The 25,584-nt window shown below is 35.7% G+C and overlaps 2 protein-coding genes across 2 annotated transcripts; one reads left to right on the forward strand and one right to left on the reverse strand.

Annotated features, from left to right (window-relative positions):
• The first annotated feature begins 492 nt into the window (after positions 1 to 492).
• LOC137823626 (Transducin/WD40 repeat-like superfamily protein) lies at positions 493 to 20,104 on the forward strand. Its single transcript, XM_068628835.2, has 10 exons — positions 493 to 638; positions 1,043 to 1,143; positions 2,770 to 2,879; positions 2,983 to 3,049; positions 3,575 to 3,674; positions 4,114 to 4,230; positions 4,311 to 4,448; positions 4,549 to 4,630; positions 7,304 to 7,353; positions 19,724 to 20,104. Exons 1-10 carry the CDS (start codon positions 564 to 566, stop codon positions 19,907 to 19,909), a joined length of 1,026 nt encoding a protein of 341 aa, XP_068484936.1. The 5' UTR covers positions 493 to 563; the 3' UTR covers positions 19,910 to 20,104.
• Positions 20,105 to 20,590: 486 nt separating this feature from the next.
• LOC137823627 (P24 oleosin) lies at positions 20,591 to 21,603 on the reverse strand. Its single transcript, XM_068628836.2, has one exon. It carries the CDS (start codon positions 21,495 to 21,497, stop codon positions 20,841 to 20,843), a length of 657 nt encoding a protein of 218 aa, XP_068484937.1. The 5' UTR covers positions 21,498 to 21,603; the 3' UTR covers positions 20,591 to 20,840.
• Between the last annotated feature and the right edge of the window lie 3,981 nt (positions 21,604 to 25,584).

Consider the following 25,584-nt stretch of genomic DNA (forward strand, 5'->3'; position numbering starts at 1 on the left):
TCTTCTCCAAACAATCTTTCTTATAATTTATAAGTTTTAGTTTAAGAAGATTTGGATAAACCTTTTCAATTTCTCTCGGCTTTACATAATTTCCGTTGCACTTCTTTTCTAAAATCATCCATGGAATTCAATTCAAACATCTTCTACACCATTTTTTTTATAATTTAAAAAAATATCAAAAATAAATATATTTATATAAAATAATATAAAATGAAATGATTAATTTTAATTAAAAAATTATGTACTTGCTATTATATAAAAGCTATAGTTATGCATTTAATTAAATAAAAAATAAAATAAATTTATTAAATAATGAGAGTCGTTATAAAACACTAGCGAAAATATATATAATTTTATTTTTTTTATGAGTAATTAACTAAAAATAAAAAATAATATAATTTAGAATATATGTAATCTTGTAAATATGATATTTAAAAAAATTTATATAATTATAATTTAAAAAAAGAAATTATTTAATTATTTAAAGAACTGTGAAAAAGAGACGACGGATTGTTCTGCTCTCTTACTTCCCTTGCACTCTGTTGATACTTTGCTCGGCGAAGATGACGTCGTCTCTTACGGAGCTTGACGATGATTTGGTTCGGAGCATGTCCATAGGAGCCGTCTTCTCTGAATTCGTAACTCTTCTATTCCCTTTAATTTCATTCTTTTCACTTCCATTTTAGTGCCCTCAGTCACATTTAGGCGTTTCTCGTTGCAAGGAAAAACAATCCTGTTAGGGTCCATTAATCTATTACGGAACCTTCTGTTCATATGTCTAGCGTTACGCTTTTATCTGAACTTATTGCCGTTGTTAGCTTGGATTAAATTACTGAGATTATTAAGCTTTTACTTTATAAATTAATATATTATGTTATTTTTATTTGATTTAAAGCGTGACTGATTTGGAATATCAACGAGTCAAATATCTTTGAGGAACAATTCATTGGTTTCTTATATTCTTGTTGTTTTTGGTGAGGAAATGGTGGCTTCATCACGACTATGCCTTTTCTGTAGGGTTTAATTATCTTTGTATTTGCAGGGTGGAAAGATACATTCCATTGATTTCCATCGAAAGGATGATTTACTTGTCACTGCAAGTGAGGATGACTCAGTGCGACTTTATGACATCGCTAATGCTAAGTGAGTTTACTTTTATGAGAAAGAAGCAAATCTTAGTCTTAATAGTTCAAAAAACTGGTTTAGTCATTGGAAATGAAACTCACCAAAAAAACATTATGAGCCTTGTTATTAAGATAAGTTGATATTTTATTTCTTTTTACCTTTGTGTGTCAGTAGTGTCTAGGAAGTGTTTAGCCAATAAATGGTGTTGGTTCCCTCGTTTTACTCATGTCCAAAATGTGTTTGATCCTAATTTTTTTTGTAATTGCGACACGGTTCAGAGGTTTTACTCATGTGTCGAAGGTTTTTTTTTCTGTTCCAAAAGTGTCTAACATGTTGACATGCTATTCTATGAGGTGTCACTGCTTCCTAGCTGTTTTCTTTTACTTAATGGTGGGTGATTTTAATTTGTTGTTGAGAATCTATGATAAAGTCAGCAAATGGCTCCAGTGGTATTGCAAATGTGTGCACTAGAAATGATCCAAATAGTTATTACAAACAATTGCTTTTCTGTTCAGTTACTATTTGATAATTTTTGTATCTTTCTAGTCATTCTTATTAACTTCTGTGTTTTTTCAACAAGTGTTAGTATCTTGGCTGTTATGATTATATTATCCGACACTTTAGACTTTCAAACTTGTCTTCTGACTAACGGCCTCATCTATACTTTTATATAAAGAGGATACACCTTTTTATAATTACATTTGGTTTCATTTTTAATTTCACAATTTTATTCTTTAACATTTAAAAATAATTTTTCTTATTTAATAAAATATGTAATTGCTCAACTTCGTAACCTCTTGACTTAAAGGTAGCATGACTCATCCATTGAAAAATATACCTACCACATACGTTTTCTTAAACTATTCTTATAACATTATATATTTTCTCGAAATTGTATTATTTAAATCTAATAATGCAGATACATTGGTGCGAGAAGATGAGGCTCGGACACGCCTCTTAAATGGTGTGTCCATGTCGGTGAAGTGTCAAATTCAAAAAATATTTGTTAGATTTTTGACCATTCTAGCACGATTTTAACACAATTTTAAAAAGAAGAAATACATTAATTTTCTAAAAACTCAAACTTATTATATAAGTTTTTATTATGATTACAAAAATAAGAAACAAATCCTTTTGAATCAGCCATGAGAAACATGTTTCTGCTATAAAAAAATTTGAAACATACTTATGAACATAAATCTTTATTGTCAATTTATATATTTCATAATTATATAATATATAGATCCGTGTCCTCGTGTCCTACATTTTAGAGACTGTACATATCTCCGTGTCCATATCCGTGTCGTATCCGTGTCTGTGTCTGTGGTAGGACATGTATTTTGGCTTGTAGCTTATTATGATGATAAGTCCTTTGAGATTAAGAATACCGAAGGAAAGAAGCAAACACTAAGCAGCCATTTTAGTTCTTAAGTTTGTTTCGTTTTGTCCAGAAAAGATATTTGCTTTATTGCAGAAGCTTAATTTGTTAATACAATAAAGTTTTGCCCACAGTTAATTATACCAATTAAGTTTTCCTTTGTTTCCTTGTGAAATGGTTTGTTCAATAAATGATTCAGTTTATATGATTTACTTACTGCTTCATACACGAATAATTTTTCTATGCAATTTTACCATGAATTCCAGGTTGTTGAAGACCACTTCTCATAAGAAACATGGTACCGATCGGATATGTTTTACTCATCATCCAAGCTCTGTTATTTGCTCTTCAAAGTACAATTTGGAGTCTACCGGAGGTGGGCTTCTCTATATAACCATTTTAGTTGACAAGTTATAGCTCATCAGCATCTACTACCACATATGATTGCAGTTATTGACTTCTTATTCCTTTTGTGCCAGAATCATTGCGGTATTTATCAATGTATGATAACCGATGCATAAGATACTTCAAAGGGCACAAACAGAGGTTAGGTTTGAATGTAGATAAATGATTTTTTTACCTTGCAAAAGGAAAAAGGGCTTCCCTTTTATAATTGCTACGCTTTAGGCAGAAAACAATTCTTGATTCTTATTGTTGTATCATTTTCTTTTTGTTTTGGGACATATTTGGCCTTTGTTAGTAAGGAAGGACTAAGATCATTGTTTATAATTAATTGTATAAGCACATGCTTGAAATTATATTTGGCCGCCAAGATTTTGATTTTCTTTATCATACATAATAAAAGGTCTTATTTTCAATTTTTGGTGGATGGTTATTTTATTTTATTTTTTGATTTCTTAAAACTTTTTACATGTTTATCTTGTGCTGTAAGTTTCATTGTCGCATGTAAAGTAAGCTTCCTTTGCCTCACCCTTTTTTGAACCCGATTGGACAATAGTTATAGTATTTTCATGTTCAATCAGAGTAGCAATTTGTCAATGACTCTGAGTATGTTAATACCTTCGTTATACATGACCTTACTGCTGATTTCTTTTCTATGACTTTCTTTAGGGTTGTTTCTCTCTGCATGTCTCCAATCAATGATAGCTTCATGTCTGGTTCTCTAGACCACAGTGTCAGGATATGGGATCTACGAGTAAACGCTTGCCAGGTTGGTAGTTTTCGTTTTTGGGGGAGGGAGAGATTTAAAGTATTGATTTGAGTTTCGAATGTCAATTAAAATAATGTCTATTCTTAGTTATATTGGTGAATAACCTATATAGTACAAGATTACCAAGTAAAATATTTAGAAAACAGGCTACTTTTTTGACGTATGCTTCTTTTCAGTACTTAACATTGTAATATTTTGTTAATTGTTGAACTCATGTTTTTAGCTGTGGACTGCATCATATGCAGTTTTAACATTTTTGGCTGTGGCAACCACTGCAATTGCATTGACTGAAGTTGACATGCAACAACCATAATGCAACCATGAGTGCACCTACGATTTAAACCCATGTTTGGGCTTAAAAATGTTAATAATTTCACAGTGCACCATGGAAAAATTGTAGGGGATAATTACGATTTATGCTCACTGTTATAGTTTTCAGGGCATCTTACGTCTACGTGGTAGACCTGCTGTTGCATATGACCAACAAGGTCTGGTCTTTGCTGTAGCAATGGAAGGGGGGGCTATTAAATTGTTCGATTCTCGATCTTATGACAAGGTTTTGTATTTGTGACCTTCCTCTAGATTTTGCCATGCTTCTTAACTTCACAACTTTGACATTGCCCCATATTGGTGTAGGGTCCATTTGACACCTTTCTAGTTGGTGGTGACACAGCTGAAGTTTGTGATATCAAATTCAGTAATGATGGCAAATCAATGCTTCTGACTACTACTAATAACAATATTTATATTCTTGATGCATATGGAGGAGAAAAGGTTAACTTCTTTGATAATTGAATCTCTTGCATTACATTTTCCTCATGCAATGGTGTGTTTGTTCAAAATATGTGGAAGTTCATAGTTTTCTAACTTGCAGCGCTGTGGGTTTAGTTTGGAAGCCTCTCCTGGTACTACTATAGAGGCTACATTTACTCCAGATGGGAAGTATGTGGTGGCAGGTATTACATTTCATCTATTCATAATTTAGCTTTGTAAAAGTTTCTTTTTTCACTGCATCTCATTTCCAGCTGGTATGCACAAAACCATGTTTTTGTTAATTCCTACTATTATTTTTTGTGAAAATAGGGTTATTAGTTTAGTGTTTCTAGGTTTTGGTTGAACTAACGATATTTGTAGTTGATGTAATTATAATTATAAATGGAGCATCAGGTCTAGGCATTGTACATGTTTTAATTATAGACATAAGGGCTTGATCCTATATAATCAGGAATATTGTTATAATTACAGAGATAAGGGGCTGATCCTTTATATCTAGGAATATCTAAATTATATATGTACTATTAAATTAGAACACTTTTATTTGTTCCTGTATCATATATTTGGTATTTAGAGGATATCAAATCTCCTTTATCTATTGTATTGATTCATTTTTCTCAATATAAATAAAGCACTCCCGCTCTCACAGAAACACGTGGTTTTAGCTCAGTTTTTCTCTCTTCTCTCGAGTTTAACAATGTATTAAAGCTTTTCTCAAAACCGTGTTGTCCTGGTAGATCCACTCTCTAGGGGATCTTTTTTGCAAACCTTTCTCCTTTGTCCACTTTAACTATTTCGGCACTACCTTCGACAAGTTTTCCGACGAAGTTCCAGCGACAACCTTTTTCTTTATTTTTTTCCTCTTGATTTATCCCATATTTTTTAACCATCATGTTAGTATTGAGAAGATAGACAGGTCTAACCATTCCGCTTGGGCTTCGAAAATTGTGTTATGGTTAAGTGGGTTGGGCAACAAATCTCATCTCATCACCATTGCTGAATTCGTTCCTACTAAACACCCTGAACAATGGAAAAAGATTGATGCTCAACTCTCTAGTGTTATTAAATCCATTATTGACACCTCACTCAAACCTATTTTCCACCCTATAAGAATGTGCATTAGTTTGGAGTGAGGCTTGTGCCCTTTATACCATTGACGCATAGCGTCTGTACGGCATGTGCCAAGATATCTCTTAAGACTTCTTGTTCCACAATGTTGAGGGTCCTATGTCCTATGTCTTTACTTTAAGAATATTTAAGTAATTAATGCTAATAAGTAAACAGCTCATAGGTACAACAAATAGTAGATTTCTAATATTATATAACTATCAACTACCTATATTTAATACCTATTCTAACAAAATGCTTTGCTTCAGTTTGAAGATTAGCATTAAATTCTTTTTTTTTCTATTTCATCGTTTTTTTATAGACTATGCTCTGCTTAATAGTCTTGCACAGGCACTTGCTTCCCTTTTTTCAGCTTTTGTCACTTCATTGCTGTAGCAGAAAATAGGTAGCATTGACCCAACAAGCTTTTTAGAGCTTTCATACGTTATTCTTTTTGTAGAGCACACCTTTTGATGTATAGACTTGAGAGATGCTTTCAACCTTCAAGCTTTGAGTGCAAATATTCTTGTTGATGTCCTTTGTATTTATAAGAGATACATTTGATTTACCCTTTTAAGGGTTAGGGATTAGTGGGTAAGGTTTGGTCCCCCACTTTTTGTATTTTCCTCTTTCTTTTATGATATTTTTGAAGTGTTGATGTGATTGATGTTGTTTGTGGTGCCCACTACATAGACAAATAAATATATCAAGTTTATTTATATTAAATATTGAGATAGATGCATTGACAAATCATGTTTCTGACAAGTTTTGAAGCTTTTAAGATGCAGCATGTTGCAATGCAGGCAGATGCAAAGTCTGTTCTTAAACTTAAAAGGATAGAAAGACCCAACAAACAATGTAATTCTACAAGAATGATGCATGTTCAGACGATAAAATAGATTCTGTTCTTAATTAAAATTATTAATTAATATTTGTTTACACTAATCAAAACACATGAGCTAACAAATCTATACACTCCAACTTGAGGGGAAGTGTTAGAATTTTAACTTATTTGAATAGATTGACTTATTAGAATAATTTAACTTTTTTTTTGTAATTCTTATCTGTCACCTGTGTATGTAGTTTTTTGAGATCTTTAGTCTCTTAAGCATTCTTTCTCATATTTTCATTTTCAAGTGATTATATGCAATTGATAAGAGCAATTTACAATGTGGTCATTTCAATTAGGTGGATGACTGGCCAAACTGTAGGACTTGTTAAAAATGCCATTTTATTTTCAATTGTGATTTCCTTTTTATAGTTTCTTGTTGAATTTGTTGAGCTCAAGAGTAGTCCATAAGAAATGTGATTTTTAATATATCATACTGTTAGGCAAGAAAAAAGGACAGTACATGGAGGGTGTATCATAGAAGCAAATTTAAAAATAAAGGATAAGGGGGTTAGTGAGTTTGTTAGGGGGGTCTTTAAATAAAGACCAACCACCTATGGGTGGGGTTAGCTGAATTGTTGTGTAATGTTTGACAGGATCAAACCTGTGTGAAAGGAGCTATATTCCTTTGTAATCTTTTGTGAAGGCTGAACCGTGCTGGAATCAAACAGAGTATTCTTTCTGTTAACTGATTCCTGTGAGTGAGTCCATGTTTTTCTTTTTGGGAACCTAACACATACACGGTTCTTTAAATGAAATTATAGTCAATGAGTGTCGATTCATGACATTATGGATACTGTGCATCTACATTAAGTTACGTTTGTTCTACCATTAATATTTCTTAATTTTGATTTCTAAGGCTCAGGAGGTGGAACCATGCATGCTTGGAGTATTGAGATGAAAACTGAGGTATTCCCTATTTTCTACTATAATATGATTCTGGTATACATAATTTTTTATTTAATTCTAAAAGGACGCTTTGAATTTGACAGATGTCTGAACCCTCATCTATAATTCCTAGATGTAGACATGTTTATTGATGCATTAGTGGAATAATTGAAGTTGTGAAATATCTCCCATTACTTTTGTCTGTTGTTGAACTGATGGTGTTGTAGGTCCATGATGCATAGATATACCAAAAGTCTGCGGTTCGGTTTTGAGCATTACTGAAGTATGCCCATTGAATATGACTTCACTCTAGAAAGTGATAAACATACATGTATAAATTTAAAATTGGTAAAATATACGAAAAAAATAGCCCTTAAACTTAGCTGCTGTACGATTCACCCTCAGAATTTTCAATTTGGTAAAAGAAACTGCTTAATTAATGGGCAACTAAAACCCTTTAAACTTAATGTGCAAAAGCTTCCTTAGTTCATGAAACATTTACTCTATTTACTGAAAATTGTGAATGTGTATACTTTGTAATGAGAAATAAGTATGTGTTTAATGGGATGATGAGTGAAAACAGTAAAAATCACATGAATGAGTATATTCATATGGAGGGAAAAAGCAAATCGTTGTATCTGAGGTGATATTGGTGTGATACCTATCAAGGAAAATCTGACAAATCATTGTATCTGAGGTGATATTGGTGTGATACCTATCAAGGACAATCTGACAAATAAATTACGGTAGTTTGAACATGTGCATACAAGGCCATTGGAGGCACTAGTGTGGAAAGTATGGGCATTGGAGGTGAAGAGCCAATAAATGTCCTCATTTGAAGGCGTTGAATGTTGCTTGCGATGATAAACGGACTGACAGGTGGATCTAGTGTACTCCACATGTGTATGTGGGATCAAAGACAAGTAGGGTTGTAATGGAGGCTTGTGAAGTCTTAGAAGGGAAGGAAATTGATACAAAGCAAGGAGAAGACTGAAAGCTGATGTTAGCTAAACTCTAAAGAGATCAAGGATAGCCTAAAGAGATACATTATCAACAACAATTTATCAAGACCAAGACAGAGTTTATGAGAACAGGTGGACCTGAAAACACAAGGAGTTAAAGGGCTAGAGATTGATTAGGAAACAAAATAAAGTGAGGTATTTGATTGTTGAGAAGAGAAGATCACATGCAATTGATAACATAGCATGTCATTAAAACAACACCCCAAAATTGTTCACAACCACGAAGTAAAAGGGTTATTTTAGTAAGGTATATATTTTTGTGCTTTGTTACCCCATTTTGTTGATGAGGTTTGATGAAGAACACCATTGGAAGCCATGAATGTCTCAAAAGAATGGGAGAGGTATTCGTGAGCATTATCACTATAGAAAGTATGTATCAAAATACCAATTTGTTTTTAACTATTATAAAAAGATTGAAATATAGAAAACAACTCATGATTTTCATTAGAATAGCCTAGTACATCAGGAATAATTAACAATTTCTTGAACTCCAAATAATTGAGTGGATTAGAGTAAAAGAAGACAAAGCTCTACTGGAGATACTCTTAGGAAAATAACTACAACTATGTTTTTCTAATTGACATGAATCACACAATGTTGACAACTTAGACAAACATGGTACAAGATGTTGTAGCTTGGCAAAGTTAGGATGATTTAATAGAGTATGGATGAGAGAAGGGAAATCCTTCATTAAGCTAACATAAGCAAAAGTCCTAAGTTGATAGAGATCATGAGACTCACTTTTAATACCGATCATTTGACCTATCCTTTTTTAGATTGAGGGTAAGCTATTATGACACATTATTAGACTTAGCCAATAGTTTATCAAGGCCAAGACTTGGATTGTGAAGAAAAGATGTGGATATGAAAACATGAGGAGTTAAAGGGTGAAGATTGATCAAGAAACAAAATAGAGTGAGGTATTTGGTTGAGAATTGAAGACGACATGCGATTGATAAGATAATATGCCATTAAAACATCACCCTAGAATTGTTCACAACCACGAAGTAAAAGAGTTTGAGTAGTTTCAATAAAGTTTATTGAGTTTTGCTACCTAATTTTATTGAGGGGTATTTGTACCTGAAATTCGATTAAGAACACCATGAGAAGCTAGGCATGTCTGGAAAGAATGGGAGAGGTATTCATGAGTGTTACCACTACCTCAAAATATCAACTGATTTTCAACTTCTTTATAAAAATATTCAGATAGAAAATAACTCAAAATGAATTTTTATCAAGAACAACCAAACACATTGAGAATAATCATCAATGAATGCTAAAAAATATTGAAATCCTAAACGAATGGCACAAACTCTAGCCTTAAATATCTGACTGAACTAAATTAAGAATAGACAAAGCTCTATTGGGAACGCTTTTGGAAAAAATTCTACGACTATTTTGTCTAATGACACAACTCACATGACAAGGTGGACAACTTAGACAGGCATTGTACAAGAAGTTGTAGCTTGGCAAGGTTAGGATGACCTAATTGAGCATGGATGAGTGAAGGAAATTCTCCACCGAGCAAGCATGAGCAGAAATCCTAAGTTGATAGAGACCATGAGATTCACATTTGATGTCCAATCATTCTACCTAAACTCTAGTCTTCAAAGGAAGCAAAGTCTATAGTATACAATAAAGGGAATGAGTGAGACAACTAAAAAATAATAAATTAAATAAAGACTCAAAAAATTAATTACATTATCAATGGATAGAAAAGGCATAAGGTCAACAATACCAACACCATGGGGTGGGGCTTAGGAGCCATTAGTCGAAAGGGCTAAAGGTAAATAATTGAAAAAGGAAAGAGGAGAATAGAGATTTATTATCAGATGATTTTATTTGTGACCAAAGTCAAGGACTCAAACTAAGGAAGGTGGCTGAGTGAGACCAGCAAATGAAGTGTCTGTGTATGCAATTGAATTACTGGATTTAGAGGTCTAATCCTTATACCATATGAGACAGTTGTGAAAAAAAGTCTAAGGTCCAAAAACATCAAAAGGGTTGTCACTAGAAGTAGGGACATAGATAGAGGTGTGTGTGCAACAACAACAAATCAAGGGGGTGACCGTGTAACACATAACATATTATGAACCAAGGAAAAGGCACTCAAAGATAAACCAAGAACACAATCTACTGAATAATTTCTGTATTATTATTTCTGCACTTTACACTTAGAACATCCACAAAGGAATTGTTATTCCTTTTACACAAGACTTTCCCTGTCTACCAAACTGAATTCAAACACACATCCCTTCACTAAACCGGTTGGTCTTTTATTTAAAGACCACTAACCGCTACTAACTACTAATAACCACTACTAACCAACCGCACTAACTACTAATAACCACTACTAACCACCCTTTATTTTTTATTTTTCCTATAATATACCTTCCAAGTCCTATCCTTATTTTGTGTCCTAACATTACTCCTCTCAGACAAAGCAACCTTGTCCTCAAGGTTAAATTCTGGAAACTGTTCCTGAATGGTCTTCACATCCTCCCATGTTGCCGTGTCCCTATCCCCCTCATTCCACTTTATTAAGATTTGTGGAATGGATGCTCCTTTAACGGATAATTCAGGTCTATCCAAGATCTCTGTTGGATAATAATTTCCCACTGGTCCTTGTAACTCTTTAGGCAACCTGGGTTGAATTTCGTATGGCCCCACCGCTAGCTTTAGTTGAGACACATGGAACACTGGGTGTATTCGAGCTGTGTCTGGTAATTGAAGTTTAAAGGCCTGAAAAAAGCAATTGGCTGTTTGTTTTGAGATAGCACCACTCCTATGCTTGTTCTCAATGCATCGCACTCGATACAGAAAGGTTGGTTGAAATCGGGCATCCTCAACACCAAGGCTGTTGTGATTGCCAACTTCAACTGTTGCACGACTTTCGTGCTTTCTGTTGTCCACACAAAGTTTCCCTTTTTTAACAACTGTGTTAGGGGTCTAGCCATTCTTCCATAGTTATAAATGAACTTCCTATAGTAACCCGTGAGACCCAAAAATCCTCTTAAAGCTTTCAAAGATTTGGGTATTGGACACAGCAGGATGACTGAAGTTTTGAGGATCCATTTGAACACCTTGTCCCAAAATGATATGTCCCAAATACTGCACCTTCTGCTTGCCAAACTCACGTTTCTTGTGATTTGCGTAGAACTGGTTGTGTTGTAGAGTCTTTAAAACCTGTTCCAAGTGTGACAAGTGTTCCTCCCAGGTTCGGCGGTTAATCAAAATGTCATCAAAGAAAACCAAAACAAACTTCCTCAAATACGACTGTAATATGCCATTCATGGTGCACTGAAAATTGGTCGGTGCGTTAGTTAGTCCGAAAGGCATGACAAGTGTTTCATAATGACCATGGTGGGTACAAAAAACGGTCTTATGTATATCTGCTTCATGCATGCGGGTCTGGTGATACCCCGCCCTAAGATCCACCTTGGAAAAATAGTGTGCCCCATGTAATTCGTCTAACAATTCTTCTATCACCGGAATAGGAAACTTATCCGGAATAGTCGCCTTATTCAAGGTCCCTGTAGTCAACGCAAAATCTCCAACTGCCATCCTTCTTCTTTACGAGGATCACCAGACTCGAGTAGGGACTATTACTTGGTCTGATTATCGCAATCTTCAACATTTTCCACCTGTTTTTCTATTTCCGTCTTCATTAGATGGGGGTATCTGTACGGTCTTACATTCATGGGGTCTACCACTGCTTTAATGGGTATTTTATGGTCAATTTCCCTGTTGGGAGGTAGTTGTTTGGGTTCTTCAAAACCCCCCTCATACTCCTTCAAAACCTCCTCCAAATCTGTTGCCTGTGACAACGTGAAACCAGTGAGCTCCTGATGACTCCAGGACTGATTTGGGTTTGATTGATCAGCACTTTCCATCCCCCATACAAGGGACACCGCCTCGATCTCCTCTTTTTTGAGTGCTTTCGGAGTTACTAACGTTCTATCCAACCTATGGTCTCCTCTGATATGCACCTTTTTACCTTCCATACAAAAATCCATGGTCAACGTCCTTCAATTTACTTTCACTTCCCCCAAAGTTGCCAACCACACCACCCCTAATATCACCTTCACCCCCCTAATTCAAATAGGAAGGCCGCCTTGACCATATAGTCTCCTATATGTGCCTCTACCTCAGGACAACATCCACTTGCTGTCGTTTTATGGCCATCCCCTAGTCTCACATTTTACGTAGGTGTGGGTTCCACATGTAATCCTAATTGATTGACCAACGCTGTAGAGATAAGTTGTGACTAGCCCCACTATCAATTAACACCATTGCGGCTCTACCCTTCACTGTCCCTTGTAACTTCATGGTATGAGGTTGTGTTAATCCCCCAGCAGAAAAAAGGGATAACTCCATTTGTCAATACTCCTTCCCATCTTCTTCCTCCTTTACATTGTCCTACATCTTCTTCAGCAACCCTTGATTCTCCTCTTTTGGGCCTCCCTCATCCTCTGCACAAATAATTACCCTCAAATTCTTCTCTGGACAGCAATGTCCTGGATTACGCCCCTCTGCAGTGGAAGCTTCTTCCTTCTTCCCTTTGTCTCCCATACTCTGGATAAGGGAGTGTCCTGGAACCCTTGTTCCTTGATCCTTCTCCTGGCTGAAACTCTCTGCTGGAGGAAGCAGTCTCCTTTCTCGCATTGCTAGCCATACTAGACGTCATCGACCCATTGTTTCCCAATACACTTCAGTACGATCTGTAATTCTCGTATGTCCAAATGAAGCCATACTCCTCTACCCATTGTTGCCCCCCCTTTTCTTCCTTGAAAGCCTCTTCTACATCAAGCGCAATCTCCATTTCTCTCATCACCTCTTTTGGATCATGAGGTCTGATCTGGTTTCGAATCTTGGGTTGTAATCCCGCAAAGAAATACCGCAACAATTGCTCCTCCCCTATCGACCGTGCCTGTGACACTAACCCTTCAAATTCTTGAATGTATTCCTCCACTCTCCCATTTTGTTTGAGTTTGGCCAGCTTCTCAAACACGAAACACCTCTCTTTTCCGCCAAACCTTTGGTTCAATGCCATGGAGAATTCTTCCCAAGAATGGTTCTTGGCGTTCTATCTCCAAAAAGTGAACCACGAATTGGCACTGCCCTCCATGCTGATGAAAGCCAACTACAACTTTCTCGGGATGAGACACTTTGTACCTCGAAGAACTTCTCGGCTCTGGCTAACCATCCCGAAGGATTTGCACCCTCAAAACTAGGTAACTCCACCCTCCTGGTTTAGGGTTTCAATTCCCCTTCCTCTTCCATATCTGATTTGTTCCCGTGTCTGGACCAGTCTTCCCTTCTTTCTTCTCCGTTCACCGAGCTTTCCCCTCCTTCAGACATTCTATCTCCCTTCTTGAATTTCCGTAGCAATTCCTTTATGTCAAGAATGCTCTCATTTAGCCTGCTAATGTCTATCTTTAGGCCATTAATGTTTGTCTTCATCGCCGCCATTAACCTCCCTTGTTCGCTGGTTACTTTCTCTAAAGCCACGGTTCTCTGTTCCATTCTCACTTCCCTTTTTTTTTTTATCCGGCAGGTCAGAGCAATTTGCTACGAACCAAGGAAAAGGCACTCAAAGATAAACCAAGAACACAAAATCTACTAAATAATTTTTGTATTATTATTTTTGCACTTTAGACTTAGAACATCCATAAAGTAAAACTGTTATTCCTTTTACACAGGACTTTCCCTGTCTACCAAACTGAATTCAAACACAAATCCCTTCACTAAACCTGATGGCATTCTCATGGAGCTCTTCTTGGATGTTGTGAAAAATGGTGCGGAAGCTATGGATTGAGATGTGCAAGATCCTCCTAGGAGCTATGGTGATCTTGAAGGTGCATGATGTGTATGGAAGAAGGGAGGTTCGGCCAGCCCTATGGTAGGTGATGAAGATGAAGATTAGGTCCTAGAAACTAGGCAAAAGCAATGTATGGCACAATGTGGGCAGCATAACATTACTCATTAATCTTGCAAATACAAGTGATGGGCTTCTCCTTTTATAGGCTAAGGAGGCCGTAAATCCTAAGCTAAGAGAAGATGAAATGCTTCCTAAATGAAATGGAAATTACTCCACATGGAGCACATGGGCACATGACCGGCCATGTGAGTCAAAGTTCAAGAATGTGCACAAAATCTAGGGTAAATCACATATAAGACAAGTTTATGCTTTCTAACACTACCCTAACTACTAAGCCACCCCTAATGGGCCTCCATGTAGCATGTATAGGTTCTTCTCCCTCCAATCCGTGGCTTGACCCATTTGTGCGTGAAGGTGCTTGGTCATGGACCTAGTGATAGGTCCTAGACGGTCTAGGCTTCCTCCTAGACGCTCCTCTTGTAGCCGCCCCTTATCTTGTGCTAGACGCTCTCCTCTTGAGTCTAGACGCTTCCCACATGGTTCTAGACGGTCTAGACTTGGAACTTGGCTTTCATAGTGTGGTGAGCTTGGCCCTCCTCCATCAAAACCGGTTGGTCTTTTATTTAAAGACCACTAACCGCTCTAACTGCTACTAACTACTAATAACCACTACTAACCAACCGCACTAACCACCCTTTATTTTTTATTTTTCCTATAATATACCTTCCAAGTCCTATCCTTATTTTGTGTCCTAACATAACACTAGTCAATTGTGTGACCAAACTTGTAACATTGATCACACTTGGGACAACCTTTGCTTCACTTGCAAGATCTATTACAGTCATTCTGTTTAAATACCAAAGTCGAGGTATTATTAGGAGGGATGTCTGAAGGTATGTCAGTAGGTAATTGGTCTGACACATAATAAATCGAACCAACAAAAGTTCAATGTGGGTATAGTAAGAAAAGTTTAATGTGGGTATAGTAGAGAACCCAAAATGTCATCATGAATTGATGAATATTCATCGATAGCAAGAGAAAGTTTGTTAAAGTCATATATAAGATCATGAACTTTGTTTAAGTACTTAATCATAGTTTCACAAAAATGTAAATGAAAGGAGAAATAAGGTCTATGAAAGGAGAAATAAGGTCTATGAAAGGCGATATAAGGTCTATGAAAGGAGAAATAAGGGAGAGAGGTACAACTATTTGATTTAATTCAAGTATCTAAAGAGTTTGTTAGTGGTTTTGTAGCTGTTATGTTGGGAAGTTGTGTATAGAAGTATTTGCAAGATTTTGGGGGAAGATAGGGAGAAAAAGATTGTGTAGTTAGCAGGAGGTTCTGGACCCTTGAAGTGTCGAAGTTGTATGTGTAAACTTTTTGTGCATTGTAAGTGTAATACAACTAGTTCTTTTTCCCCCTTTTAGAGTTTCTTATCCTACGAGTTTTTTGATATAGTTTATATAAATTGGTAAAGCTTGTTCTGGGCTTTGTGGTGTTATACATGGTGACTACAAGAATGATGGAATCAAGAATGGAAGCTTTGGGGAGAACATTGGCCATTGGGTTACTGCTGCCTAAAGGCTTTGAAGAAAAAATGGAGGCAAGATTGTCTCGTATGGATGCAAATTTCGAAGCACAATTTGTGCAACATTATTCTCCCATTGCTCATTTAGAGAAGATTGTGGAAAGATTTGTAAAAGAAGGGAATGGGAAAGCTATGAGTGCAGAAACTTCCATGAACTAGAGGATCTCTAATGATGATGCGTAAGAAGGGTCAACAAGTGAGGGCGTACACGGGGAATAAGAATTGTGATAAATGGAGGTAGTTGGATATTCCAATCTTTGAGGATGCTATGGGGTGGATAGGAAAACTTGAACATTATTTCTGCCTGATAGGGGTACAAGAAGGGGAGAAAATGAAAGCAATTATGGTGGCAATGGAAGGCAATGCACTGCCTTAGTTTTAGGGGTGGGAATGTGCTACCCAAACCAGTCTTGGTTTGGTTTGAAGAATGCACTCATTCAAAGGTTTCAACTAATCTTGATGGGAGACCCTTTTGAATCCCTTTTGGCTTTTAAGCAAGAGATTAATTTTGCGAGTGACTAATTTTGGTACCCAGTTCGAAAGCTAGAGTAGTATTTGATAAGAATTTTTGTCAATGGATTGTGGGATGAGATCAAATCAGAATTGAAGCTATACAAGACTGAGAATCTCTCAAAGATGATGAATAAAGCCCATGCTATAGAAGGAAAGAGTGTAGTTGTTGCAAATGCAAAGGCATCATGGGACTATAGGCGGCACCAAAAGTAGTAGGAGTTTTCCTATTCTATAGAGGAACAAAAGATTGGACAACAATATCTCCAAGATCAATGGTATCAACTATCTCTGCACCACCCAGATATTTGGCTCTAATCTAACTAATTCTTTCTCTCAACATGTTACTAACAAGGGGAGTAATAAGGTAAGAGCTATTATCAAGGGCCACAACAAAGGAAACTCTAGAAGGTTGACATAGTCCGAACTTCAAGAAAAGATTAGGATGGGGAATGTTTTCGTTGTGTTGAAAAGTATAGCACAATACATGTCTACAAGAATAGACAACTTAACGTCATGATGTTAATAGAAAGGCAAGAGGATGAAGAAGAGCACAAAATTGGGGAGTTAATTTTGAGAAGCAACATGAGACTCAATTATCTTTACATAGTATAGCAGGACTCGTAACTAGAAGATCTTTAAAGTTGTTGGGTTAATTGTTGGGACGCGAGGTGGTGGTTTTGATTCATTGTGGGTCAACTTATATTTTCATATTTCTACAATTGCAACCATGCTTTAGCTTCCAATGATTGATACTTAACCTTATTCGGTTGAAGTGGGAGATGGTCACAAGATTGTGTGTAGGCATGTGGGAGGGATTAGTACTAAAGATGAATGAACTGACAATTCGGCAAAATTTCTTCTTGCTTGGGTTGGCAGCAGTGGATATTTTGTTGGGTTTAGAATGGTTGGCTAGTTTGGGTTAGATTAAAGCCAACTTTGACACTTTAACTCTCCAATTCAAAATCAATGCGGAAAAGAAATGGTTGAAGGAAGAATTGGAATTAATTAAATTGGTGGTTACCTTAAAGGCCATTCGTGGCATGCTCCAAGAGGAGGAAGGGTACATTCTGAAATGGAGATAGATTTTAACGGAAGATTAGACCAAAGTTGTTCAGTTGGTGCACCCGGTGATTGAGGAATACCCAAGCTTTTGAGGCCCCGGATGCTCTTCCTCCACATAGGAGACAAGTCCATGCTATTATTCTAAAGTTAGGTTCTTAAATACCTAACAACAGACCATACAAATATCCCCATTACCAAAAGATTGAGATTGAAAAATTAGTGATGAAAATGTTGGAAGCAGGCATCATTCGAGTGTAAGTCCTTATGATAGTCCTATTATATTTGTGCGAAAGAAAGATGGAAGATGGTTTCTACATTGATTATAGAGCCTTGATCAAAATGTTGGTTTTCTTTGATGATATACTCCTTTTTAGCATCAACCAAAAAGGAACAATTTGCAACATTGAAGATCAGTGTTGGATGTTTTGCAACATGATTCGAGAATAAATTGGAAGAAATGTATTTTTGGGTAGCCAAGTTTGGAATATCTCATAATTTTGGTTGTGGGTGTAGCAGTTAACACAGAAACTAGGAGCTATGTGGTTATGGCCGGTGACAAAAAACATAAAAGGGTTGAAAGGATTCCTAGGCCAGGGTATTCCAGGGGCTTTGTGAAAGATTTTGGTAAGCTTGCCGAATCCTTCGATATGTTGTTAAAAAAGAACGCTTTTCTTTGGGATGCTGTTGCACAAGAAGCTTTTGAATGATTAAAAGTTGCCATCATTACGTTATCTGTATTGGATTTTCTAGATTTCACCAAACAGTTTGCGTTAGAAACTAAGACATCCGATACAGGTTCGGGGCAGTCCTGTTACGAGAAGAATGTCCTCTAGCCTTTTGGAGTCAAGGGCTTTCAATTAGACCACAACAAAAATCAATACATGAAAGAGAGTTGATACGATTCTTTTAGCAGTTAAGAAATGGAGGCATTATTTGTTAGCAGGACATTTTATCATACGAATTGATCAACGAAGCCTAAAATTTTGACCAATTTTGTTGGATTGCCAAAGTCAGTCTACGCAAAGCAAGCATCACCAATTGGTCGTACATATGGATGAGTGTGGTAGTTCTTCATGCACACCCATCATACTTTGGAAATTGTCAAATAACGGCACGTACAACACATTAACTAATGTCACTTTTTTCAACAAAAGTTGTGCATCAAATCAAATACAACAAATATCAAATAAGTCTGAGTTGCGAACTCCCATATTTGATGTATGATGGATGCATTTCTCCTACTCTTTCCCGAGGTTGAAAGAAGGTAAACATGTTAGTAACAGAACCTTCTTTAAAAAGGTCCAAGGGATAGGCTACGTAAGCAACCATTCCTGGAATTTTTGTGAAAGGATTCTTTTACTAATGCAAGAAAAAAACACGAAAATTTCAGGATAACAAACATTTTCTAGAATTTTGCTAATGAGAAGTAAGTTAAATATAAATATAAGGAAGAGGAATTCGTTCTTATCAAGTATGAGGTGCAGTTGAATTTTATGGGATGCAGAATGCAGAGCCCTCCGTCTCATTGGCATATGGGTCGACTTTTGTCTTAAAGGAGATAAGTAAGTTTTTACAGAATGTCAAAAACACACTTGAATGTACTAACCGTAGGTGAGAGACTTTGATCTAGAACAATATAATATATATTTTAGGTTTAAATAGGAATTTTCACCAAAATTTGACGATTTTATTTTAGTTTTAATCCTATAGAGTTTTATGAATTTAGTCTCTACATTTAACCAAAAAAAGTAATACTTCTAATTAAAAGAAACAATGCTATCAGATCAGCGTGAAGTCCACTCGGCCGTCTGTCTCCAATTGGAAATTAAAGAATTACTTTGATTTGTTTGTTATATAACATAGAGAAGAAGACAAAAAATTGAGCTTAAAATTCAGGGATTACAATTTGTACCGATATTTTAATAAAGTTAAAAAGAAAAACAAATACAATAATGAAGGGATCTAACCAAAGTTTACTAAGAAAATGAAAATATGTAATATGGAAGATCTCATTTATTTATAAAAAAAGATCAATAAGAGTTCAAAGGTCATAAGCAGTTAAACTAATCATATTTATTTATAAAAGAAGATCAATAAGAGTCCTGGGTCATAAGCAGTTTAACTATTCTTACACTTGTTTTGCATCCTAAAATTGTGTAAAAAAGTAAATTATCTTTCTTTAATAAACTTCGAAACAACATTATTTGGCATGGATTGCGAGTAGATAATTCTTTTAGTTTTGAGAAATAAAAAAGTCACTTTAAGCCAATATTTTATATTTGATAGCGAAAAATATGACGAGCATCTGGTTTTGTTCCACGCAGGTGGCATGTTGGAGCAGCCATATCGGCGTGCCTTTGTGCTTGAAGTGGGCCCCTCGCAGAGCCATGTTGGCTGCAGCTTCAAGTGTTCTCACGTTTTGGATACCCAGTAATGATTCAAAGCTGAAAACTGATAATGGTGGCAATGACGCTGAACCTGGACCTCAACCCCAACCACTTCTCAATTGAACTGAATATTCTCTTCCCTCCTCCCACCCTGCTACAATTTTGTTTTGCTGTTGTATCAAGAAATCAACTAAGGCCTTGTTAATTTCGTAAACATCCTATGGTTACATTTCTTGAAAATTTTGTGATGCCTGAGGATGTCGCCAATTGTAAATTCCATCACTTAAATGCAATTTATTTAATTTAATGTTTTAACTACATTGAATGTTCTTCATTGATTAGACAATTTTTCTCTAGTACACTCTAGGATCTTTCACACTGTAAACACGTTTTAACAAGCTCACGTAGCAAAATTTTAACTACATTAAAACATTAATTCACACTGCGGATCTTGCTTTAGAGAAGAAGGCGTTATGTTTTGACTATATATACGTTAGTTAACTGTTTCCATTGGAGAACAAATTTAGAAAAGCTTTTAAGTTAATTTCCTCTTTGGCATTTATATTTCTGAAGCTCAAAGCTTCCTTATGCTGAAAAGATGTTAGTGTCGAATCTAAAAGGTTTCTGGTTAAAGTCCTCATCAGTTAAGAAAACCTTCCTAAGTGCAATCTGCTAGTAATTTGATTTTCATTACGTTAATAAAATTAACAAATCACAGTTTAAAAGTATCGCTGTTCTTGAGCCACATGGGTTTTGTTACGTTTTTGTATCCTGTATGAGAAGAAAGTGATGACCACAAAAACCAACGACAAAACAAATTTCACATTGAATTCTACAATGAAATGAAGAACTACAGAACACATTTCTAGCATCTATATACACCAGAGTGGTAGCTAGTACCTCTTTTTATGAAATGAACCGAAGTACGTCCCTCTACTAAGAAACTAGACAACAAAACACAGACCAACATACAATACAAGAAGACACCACTGACAACTGCAAACCAAGAGGTACATTATTATTTGCCGACATAAACCGCATCATATCACAATACTTAGTCTGATGCAACTATTCCTGTTACTGTTGTTCTCTTTATCTCCCTTGCATCCCTTGCCTCTTTTGCATCCTTTGCACTCTTTTCCTTTGCATCCTGAGCCTTATTCTGTATATCTTGCCCAACTTCCTTTGTCTTCTGCCCCACTTCCTTTGTCTTCTGCCCCACGTATTCAGCAGCATCCGCCAGCTGATGCTTCGCCGCTGCCGCCAGGTTCACCGACGCCGTCCCCTGGCTCTCCCGGATGTAATTCAAGATCCACGAGAACGAAGACACCGCCGTCAGCTCGAAAGCTCCCGCCGTCAAAAACCCCGCCACGGACAGCCCGATTACCACGGTGGCCGGAACCAGAATCGGGCTGAACAGAATGAAAACTGGGGTCGTCACCGCTAGCGCGGTTAGAGTTCCGGCCAGAGTAAGTCCGGCCAGAAGAAGGAGGAGGCCGCCGATCGGAAGGCCGATGATAACAGCTAGGATCTGGGAGGCAGAGGGAACTCTCTCGGCAACGTTAGAGCTAGTCTTACCGCCGCCAGGTTCATAAAACTGTGGGGGGAAAGCAGCACGTTCATAGCCAGGTCCAGGAAGCACACCAGCTTCGTAGCGTTGGGTTGTGGTGTGGACTTGGACATGGTGAGGTACTTGTGTGCGCTCAGTCATGGTGGAGTGTGAAGTTTAAGGTAACAATGAAGAAATGCAAACAAGAGTTTCTAGAAAAAGATTTGGTAATCTGCGTTTGCGTTAGTGAGAGAGAGAGAGAGTCTGAAGGGTGGTCTTATATAGAATAGTGGGAGCTGCTGCTGATGACACGTACCTGATACACGGTGCATAGAGGTGTTGCATGAGGAACAGCTTTCATTCTGCACTCGCTTCTTTATATGTATCACAAAAGTTATTGCATCAATAAAACGGACAAAATGGGAAGAATAATATTATTTTTCTTAAAAGTTATATAACTATACCAATTTAGTTTTTATTTTAATATTTTAGTTTAATTTTATTTTTACACCCTTATATATAATGCGGCTATAATTTTGTTTCTCATATTTTAAATTTTAGTATACATTTTTAAAAGTGATCAATTTGATTTTCTAGGTCTTTAAAGTTTTAATATATAGTTTGATTTTAGCTCATTCTTAATTCATCTTTATCATCAAATTTTTAGCCCATGTATCACATAATTTCATATAAAAATTGTGAGATACATTAAAAGATAAATTATAATAAAAAATACAATTAAACTTGAAACAAAATAGTTTGCGGGGTGGATTAGTAATTATATGATATGATGAAAAGAAGTGAATGTTAAAGAGCAGTGTTGAAAGTTTGGGGCTGTGGAAGTGTATTTGTAGAAGTAGGAATTTGTGTTTGTGACTCGAGGATGGTGTGTTGTGCGCGTTAGAGGGAAACAAGTGGGAGTTTTGGGGTTGGTTGTGGTTGTGGTTGTGATGCATGCATGCAGGTACCCAATGCGGGCTTCACTCATCGATAGTAACTTCTGCACTATTCCGGTCGGTTTGTACTGGCTCAGTATTTATAGGCGGTTAACAGCCTCTTTGTTTAACTAAAAATGATAATGATAATAATTTCTTATACTTTTAAATTAATTTAAATATTATTCTAAATATATCTGGTGGTTTCAAATATTCTATCCATCTTCTAAATAATTTTTAATATTATAAAATGATTATTGTTTTGCAAATTAGGTTTTCAAAAGAAAAAAATCATTAATCTTGGTGTTATTATAAAATGAGTAATTTTTATTTTAATATTGAACCGTCCAAGCCCAACTTGATGTTTGGATGAGATTTCATTTCTTGGGCACATTTTGACAAGTCTTTTTGCCTTCTAGCTTAAGGGTAGAGGACTGTAAATCATCCACACCCAAATTGGGGTTTAGGTGAGGCTTATGACTTGATAATCGGTGGAAGAAAAAGTTCTTTTACTTTCTAGTATAATTTCCGAAAATTAATCGAGATATTTGGATTCTCATTTAAATACCCTACAAATTTGTCTTCAAGTTATTATCATAATTTACACAACAAAGTTAGGTCATAATCAACCTTATTATTACAATTAGTATAATTATTTGATAATTGAATTTAGTATAAGATATTACATAATTAATGTAATTTATTATTAATCAAGATATTGGAAATTCCCTGAATTATCTTCACATTATTACCTTAATTAACTTAATTAAATCTCCTCACAATATCACACCATCAATGTAATTCTTTGATAATTAATTTTTATTACGAGATATTGTTATTAAATTTGTTTAGAGTTAAATATATTTTTTGTCTTTGTACTATATAACGTAAAAGTAATTTTTGTTCTCAGTCCAAACTTTAGACATTCGGAGTATTTGTAATAAGGATACTATTGGAATAAGTCTTTACTAGTGTTTTTTTTACATAACAAACCAATTTTCAATGTGGATTGTATTATAATCTTATAACATCCACAATCAACATGAAATATTTTAACATCCTAACCCATATTGAAAATTTGTTAGTCACGTAAAAAAAACTGGCAAGGACCCATTCCAATAGTTTCCTTACTACAAGTACTCAAAAGGTCTCAAATTTGGACTAGAGACAAACACCAATTTCGCGTGACAATGCAAGAACGAAAACACATTTAACCCATCTATTTATGTCTCATAATAATCCAAAACAATTAGACTAGGGAAGGCCTTTAAATATACAACAACTCTCAGGGAATACTCTATTTTTTTCAGACTCACTATAATCACCATATTTTTCTTTGTTTACTTTTGCTTTGCCTCTTACTTTGTTTGTTCCTTGCTTTGGAAATGTTTTAAGTTTTCAATATTATGAAGAGTCTCGTGTACTACGTTTGGATTCATATGAAAGAATCTTGGGACTTTTTAAGAAACTTGAGTTCGATGCTCGAGAACTCAGTATCTAAATTCTCTAAGTAAACCGAGAGTGATGTTTGGAATCTGCTAGATCTGGATATAACGCCCAATATCTAAATTCTTTAAGTAACTTGAGAGTGATGCTCGAAATCTGTCAGATCTGCGTATAATGCCCAACATCTAAATTCTTTAAGTGACTCGGGAGTGATGTTTGAAATTTGCTAGATCTGGGTATATTTAAGTAACTCAAGAGTGATGCTCAAAATCCATTAGATCTAGGTATAATGTCCAACATCTAAATTCATTATGTAAATCAAGAGTGGTTCTTGGAATCCATTAGATCCAGGTATAATGCCCAATATCTAAATTTTTTTAAGTCGAGAGTGATGCCTCAAATTTGCTAGATCTGTGTATAGCGTCCAACATCCAACCTGGGTATGGTGCCCAACATCCTTTGAACCTGGGTACAACGCCTAACATTCATATATAGATTTTGGAACTTGAGTACAATGCTCGATATTCCCTAGAATCAGGAACAATGCTCGGCATCCGTTGGACTTGGGTATAGTGCCCAACATCCGGACTTGGGTACGATGCCCAACATCCAAACCTAAGTACCAGATCAAAAACCTTAAACTGTCTGGGAATCACCTTACTTTTTTGCCTCACTTTAATCCTTCATTTCATGGCTTCTTCTTTGATTCTTTCTCCCTCTTTTATTTATTCTATCATATCCAAATTTGCTCGTATGCCTTCCTTTGAGTGACTTTTCGATAAAATGATCACTCGAAGTGATGATTCAGACAATTCTATTGGAATAATTGCATTAGTCTCATATACAAGTGTACTGGACAAGAGTGCTCGTGTGTTCGGGACCTCGGTCCAAGCATCTGAGTATGGTCAGCTTGGTTTTTGGGTCCAAAAGGCAGGTCAGGGCTCACTCAGTTTCATTGGTAAGTCTGGTGGAAAATAATTAAAATAGAGAAAATAATAAGTTTTTTCATATGTTAATACAAAATTGTTAGTTAAATATATATATATATATATATATATATATATATATATATATATATGTTGATATATATTAAGTTGTTAGAATAGAATATATGTGAATATACACAGAGTTGTTAGTTAAATAAATATATGCATAAAGTTGTTAGTTGAATATACAAAGTTGTCAATTAAGTGGTGAGCACCCAAAATAAAGGTGCACGAGATTTTCTTTTGCTGTTAGCACCGTGAGTAAAGGTTGTTGAAGATGGGAGCTTTGGTGTATCAAATCCACATGAAGCCTGGAGCTTGTGCTGCTTTCTAGGTTTGGGTTTAAGTGTAGGGTGTTTAGAATCTTTGTAAGATCAATTCTTGAAGCCTACACAAAGCTTGATTAAAACTGTTTTAAAAAACTAAGTGTTTTTCCAAGCAAAGGGAAAACAATCGATTGATTTATCAATATAACCGGTTGTTTGTCACTTAGCTGGCTGGAAGTTGTGAAACTGCTTTTTGAATCAGTTGTGTAACTGTTTGATTCATTCAATCGTGATTTCAATCGGTTAAATGTGTGTTTTCATAACAGTATTTTGAAAACCTGTTTTAACTGTTTTAGTTGTTCAAATTTGCCTTTAACGGTAGCTTTTCAAAGGCTATAAATATTGCTTCGTTTTCAAATCAAAAGTGATGAGAAATAAAACAAGTATTAATTCAGATTTGAGAAAGAGATTTGATTTTGAGAAAGGATTTTAAAAAGCAAGATTGTTGTCAAGCTTTGCTGTGTGGTGACAAGTGCTAATCATAGGACCTCTGGTTCTGTAAATCCTGGTGCTTTCTATCTTGTTTAGTATCTTGTAATTGTTCATATTACATACT

This window comes from Phaseolus vulgaris, chromosome 8, assembly GCF_051622355.1.
Source record: "Phaseolus vulgaris cultivar YP4 chromosome 8, ASM5162235v1, whole genome shotgun sequence".
In the NCBI taxonomy this organism is placed as follows: Eukaryota; Viridiplantae; Streptophyta; class Magnoliopsida; order Fabales; family Fabaceae; genus Phaseolus; species Phaseolus vulgaris.